Raw genomic sequence first — 5,701 nt, 5'->3', positions numbered from 1 at the left:
AACCCATTGGATAAAATTAGAATGTGTTAGTTCACAGTGATTTAAATAAATAAGTAAATAAGTAAGTAAATACATGCAGAACAAGTAAAGGTTCTTCCGGACAGAATGCCAGGTACAAACAAGCAAGGATTGACGGGGTTACAAAACCTCCATTTTTCAACCTTCAGACTAATCATTGATTCAGGCAGAAATCTTCAATGGATGCTAAAACTAGAGTGTGAAAGATTGAAAAGAACAAGACCTTTCATAGTCTCAAAATATCTCCTCATGATTTCCTTATAATTATAAAGAAAGAAACCCTAATCTTCCCGAATCAATTACTAAGCAACGTGCAAAAGTCCAAAAACTGTGTTCCCAAACGTCCGGAGCAGCAGTTCTGATATGGAATAGATCCAATTGTCAGGGGAAAGAAAGAGAAAGTTTGCTCTGGGAAAAAGGAAGGCTCACTGTCCTGTGCCCTGGGCAGCCAGCAAAGAAGCAGCAGACTATGTATGGTCTTGGTGACTGACTTCTAAGCGCATCTATATTTTGGACGCCATCACGCAGGCGCACAGTCTTCTGGTACTTGGGGAAAACGGGAACTGCATAGGTGAATGATGCACTTTTCCACTGTACCAGGTTTCCTTCCCTGTGCCATCACGGGAATGTCAGTTAAAATAGGGAGAACAAAAGGGATGCTCAATGGCTGGGGTTTTATTAGCTTCCTTCGAAGCCCTATGTTCAGTTGGATAGCAACTTAGAGCGTGAACAAGTTAACCGTTTTATCTAACACTGTATACAGTTTAGCATATGAAGGAGTGGAAAGTTGGGGTTTCAAATCGAAGATAGGATCCGGTTTCTACTACAGCCACCGGGAGACATGTGCCTAGAATTGGGGATCACAGATGAAACATAGGAAGACTATACTCAAGGCATCAGGGGAATGGGATAGTAGGGACCAAGCACGTGTCCATCCAAGGTCTGGGGAAAAAACAGCATGTTGCCAGAAGAATAAGAACAGGGAAGTCCCTTGAGCAGGTCAGCCCTTAAACTGCAAGGTGCTTCCTTCTTGCAGCCAACAGCTGTGTGTCCCCACCCACCCACCCTACACAGGTCAGGTACTGTGCTGGGTGGGGGGGATGCATCAAGATGGACTCTGCTTGCAGGAAACTTAGTCTAATTGGAGGCGTGGGTGGACACGGAAAAGTAAGTTTGCACTTAGTAGGTTAAGGGCAGTGTGCTGAGAGAGCACAGAGCCAGGAAAGATATTCCAGAAAGGCATCTCAGCAAGGACCGTCACAGAGGTAAGGGCTGCCCAGTATCGTCCCTTCCCAGATGAAAATATTTACCGGAAGTCGGATGAAACCAAGGAAAGTCATTTAAGAAATAAGGGAGGTATATAAGGAAGGAAAAGGAGGAAGAAAATGTTCTCAATTTTGCTGCGACTTTTCTCTTTTATACCCATTTAGATTCACATACTTGTGAAGTCCTTTTTTTAATAAAGTAGAGGAAAACAAAGATATAAAAGGAGGAGACGACACGGACACCAAAATGAATGGTAGTAACTTTACTTGAGTGCTGGCTTGGAGCTGACCTTCTGCATATGTTTATGTTGCCAGTGAGAGGGCCAAGGCACCTTCTAGAAGGAATTTGCCATAAAATTCAAGAATCTTGTGTTATTCCGTGATTCCCTGTCTAAGGTCCCTTTTTCCCTAATAAGTTTCCCAGTATTCCTTCATCTCTCCCTCTTCTGGGCTACCCACCACCATTCACATACATCTTGCCTGCTTTTTTATTCATTTCCTTATGGCAGTAACCCTCCCCATTCCCTCCTCATCTAATTGATTGTCAATAACAGATACATTTTAAAGCAGCTTCTAACACTTTGAAAACAAGGACAATATCATATGTATGTATGTACAGGCACCGCACATGCAATGACTGTCTAAAAATGCACAAGTTACAAGCAACCGTGATGGACCCAGTGGCAGGTATAGGAGGATCCAGAAACCTGAAGTAGAGGCAGATTTTTCTTTCACTGATTATTCTATGGGAATGATTTTTTAAAAATCCTCACCTGAGGACATTTATGCATTGCTTTTAGAGTGAGAAGGAGGAGAGAGAGGAAGGGAGAGAGGGAAACACTAATGTGAGATACGAACATCAATTGGTTGTTTCCTGTATGTTCCTGGACCACAGATGGAGACTACAACTGAGGTATGTGCCCCGATCAGGAATCGAACGAGCGACCTTTTGGTGTCAGGATGATACTCCAACCAACTGAGCCACACTGGCCAAGGCTCTTGGGTAATGGTTTCAAATGACCACATACTACGCGGTCAATATACAAATACAGGTATTGGATGGAATGCAGAAACAATCTGATTGAGCATAATCAGTTTTCATAGGAGCAGGCGGAGCACAGAGAACTGAAACCATTATCCCAGGTTCATAGGATAAATTCATTCACAGGATATGCTTGGTGGCAGAAGATCTAGCAGACATGAAAAGAAAACTTACTGAGCACTTAGCATTTAATTGCTTTAATAATTCTTCAACAAAGTGTTAAAGATAAAACCATCAATGCTGAGAGACATCGAGCAATTGGCTAAGGGCACAGAGCTGCAGAGTAAAAACTAAGAGCTCAGAGTTGATCCCACCCTCCAGTTCCCTCGTCTCTGCTCTCTCTGGGCATTTCTGCTGCCCTGTTCCTCCCCCTTCCACAGCCACGCCAGCTCAGTGCTGTCCATCTATCTTGTGCCGTCTAAAGCACAGTTCTCTCATTTCACTCTCGTTCTTTTGAATTCACTTTTACTGATCTGTACCATCCCAAAGGCAAAACTATGTATCCATCCAAACTTCATTTTTTAAAATAGAAAATGATTTTCCCAAAGACAATCTTGTTAACTCAGAAGTCTTTTCACAGTATCTCACATATTGTTGCTTCACAAAAATATTCACACTCAGTTTTCTTTTAAAGCAAAAGGCAACTCTACCTGCCTTGACCCAGTACCGTGACGCTGTGCATTTACACACCTGAGGCACAGAAGTCTTCCACCCCTCACTGGAAAACGTATCAGTCAGGGCCCCAGCAGAAAACAGATGACTCACTGACACAAAGTAATTGAAACACACACCCCTGACTGGTGTGGCTCAGTGTGTTGGGTGTTGCCCACCAAACCCAAAGGTTGCTGGTTTGATTCCCGGTCAGGACACACGCCTGGATTGCAGGTTCTGTCCCTGGTCAAGATGCAAACGAGAGGGAACCAGTGGATGTTTCTCTTGCACTTCAATGTTTTTCTCCCTCTCTTTCTCCTTCCCTTCCCCACTCTCTAAAAATAAATGAAATCTTTTAAAAAATAAAAATTAAAAGGTGCTTAAAATGGGAGTTAGTTTTGAGACTAGTTTGAGAAAGAGTTAACGCTCCCTCCATGCAACCACTGGAAGCTCATCTCCTATGGGAGGAAGAGTGTCCCCCCACTATGTGTTGCCCCTTTCCTGGGAGAACAACGTTCTGCTCAAGGTTTTCTTCAGAGCAGCTTTGACATCCTTGTTCCTCAGGCTGTAGATTAAGGGGTTCAGCATGGGCACCACAGTGGTGTAGAACAAGGAGGACACTTTCCCCTGGCTCATCGGTAAAAGGGAAGAAGGCTTGAAGTACATGAATGCCCCTGACCCAAAGAAGAGAGAAACCGCAATTATGTGGGAGCCACAGGTGCTGAAGGCTTTGAATCTGCCCTCAGTAGAACGAATGTGCAGAATGCTGGAGAGGATGAGCGTATAAGAAATGAAGATGGTAACAGTGGGCACAGTGATATTGATGCCCACATCCACGAAAACTAGCAGCACATTGACACGGGTGCTGGTGCAAGAGAGCTCCAGAAGGGGCAGGATGTCACACATGTAGTGGTCAATCAGGCGGGCAGCACAGAAGGTCAGCCTCACCATGCACACCGTGTGGGCCACTGCCGCCACGAACCCCATCCCATAGACAGCCATCAAGAGACGCAAGCACACTGGGGGAGACATGGTGGCCGTGTACACCAGTGGGTGACAGATGGCGACATAGCGGTCATACGCCATCGCTGACAGGATAAAAGACTCAGAGACAACCAAAAAAAGGAAGAAGAAGAGCTGAGTCATACACCCTGTGTAGGAGATGATGTTCTTCTCAGAGGCAAACCCCATCAGCATTTTGGGGGTGATAACAGTGGAATAGCAGAAATCTATGAGGGACAAGTTGAAGAGGAAGAAGTACATGGGCGTGTGCAGCTGAGAGTTCAGCCCAATCAGTGTTATCAAGCCCAGGTTCCCTGCCACGGTGACCACGTAGAAGCCTAGAAACAGGAAGAAGAGGGGGAGCTGGAGTCCTGGCTGGTTGGTTAAGCCTGCGAGGATAAACTCTGTCACAGAGGAGTTCTCAGCTACCATCCTCATTTAGGGTGTTCTGTGGGAACAAAGGAAAAGGGTCACTGAGACAGAGAGAGAAAGAGAGACAGAGGAAGAGAGAGAGAGAGAGAGAGAGAGAGGCAGCTGCCCTCTGTCACCTCTCTGTTCTTGAGAATTAGACCCACACAGGCAGGCACTGGACTTTGGCAGAGAGGCTCACTGGATGCCCTGGGCCTGTTCTCACCACACCCTGCAGCAGCCTCTGAGGCTGTGCAGTGAGAGCAGGTGCAGCACGAGGAGGAGCTGAGCAGTCTCCCAGATCTTCACTCTAGTCCATTTACTGTGTCCTTCCGACTCTGGTTTCTGTTCAAGGTCCCCCAGGCTGGGAGCGGTCTATGAGGAAAGCCCCCTCACAGGCTGGAGGCAGCCCAGCTGTGCCTGCGGTGTCACTTCATGGTCCAGGAAGACAGAGTGGAAAAGTGAAGTGACCACTGTCAAAGCCTTTCCTACCCGATCTTTAGGACAGAGAAAGCTCATTCCGGACCCAGTCACTCACCCTCCTTCTGCCTGATGGGCCTTTGGGTCCGACTCTTCCCAGCTGTTCAGAGAGCTCACTCTTTGTGTTGCTGACATGGATGAAGGAACTGAAAGCAGGTGCATCTGCTGTCTTTCCTGTCTGCAGGACCAGGGCTTGAGTGGCCTTGGAATTCTCCCTGAGCTGAAGAACCTGAGAGCTGTTGGAGGCCCTGGCCCGAGGCTCTGTTCCCAGCTGGCAGGAGGGAGACAGTGTTCTTGCCTGTGATGGGTGCCAGCCGGGTCCAGGAGGCTGAGCAGTTTTATTCTGGGTTCAGGGACCTGGGGACCTGATTACAGGTAGAAAGCCAGAGGTTCCCCTGGGAACACAGCCCTGGAAATTAACTTTAAAAAGGAGGAAGTTTTCTTATACCCTTGATAAAATTGGAATGGGGTTTGAAAAACATTATTTGGTTAGTTAATCTTGATTAGGAAAATGGAAACCATTGTGCAAACATAACAATTTATCATTTGTTTCGTACTCGTGATGAATGCCCAAACACGTCCTGACCTCTCGCCTGTATCCTGACCCCAGCATGCCCAGGGCTATACCCTCTTACAGACAAATCGTCGTATCTTTTCTCCCCGGAGTCCTGGCAACTGGGTTTTATTTCTCCCATTTTATATTATATTATTTGAAAAAATATTTTATTTTTTTATATTAGAGAGAGAGGAAGGTAGGGAGAAAGAGAGGGAGAGAGGCATTTGATGTGTGAGAGAAACATCGGCTCTCATCCAACCAGCCACTCTTCACACTGGA

The 5,701-nt window shown here is 46.2% G+C and overlaps 1 protein-coding gene across 1 annotated transcript; it reads right to left on the bottom strand.

The window, feature by feature from the left end:
* Positions 1 to 1,109: 1,109 nt before the first annotated feature.
* LOC128781452 (olfactory receptor 8B8) lies at positions 1,110 to 5,144 on the bottom strand. The gene is made up of 2 exons (XM_053929178.1): positions 4,925 to 5,144; positions 1,110 to 4,426 (listed from the first exon to the last, which is right to left on the bottom strand). Exon 2 carries the CDS (start codon positions 4,414 to 4,416, stop codon positions 3,460 to 3,462), a length of 957 nt encoding a protein of 318 aa, XP_053785153.1. The 5' UTR covers positions 4,417 to 4,426; positions 4,925 to 5,144; the 3' UTR covers positions 1,110 to 3,459.
* Positions 5,145 to 5,701: the final 557 nt, after the last annotated feature.

The sequence above is a fragment of the Desmodus rotundus genome, chromosome 7 (genome assembly GCF_022682495.2).
Source record: "Desmodus rotundus isolate HL8 chromosome 7, HLdesRot8A.1, whole genome shotgun sequence".
Lineage (NCBI taxonomy): Eukaryota > Metazoa > Chordata > Mammalia > Chiroptera > Phyllostomidae > Desmodus > Desmodus rotundus.
The sequence above is the reverse complement of the archived record's forward strand: the minus strand, read 5'-3'. Positions and strand labels throughout refer to the sequence as shown.

Bases quoted from the DNA above. Each gene is read 5' to 3' on its own strand.
- LOC128781452 (XM_053929178.1), bottom strand. From the start codon at position 4,416: ATGAGGATGGTAGCTGAGAACTCCTCTGTGACAGAGTTTATCCTCGCA.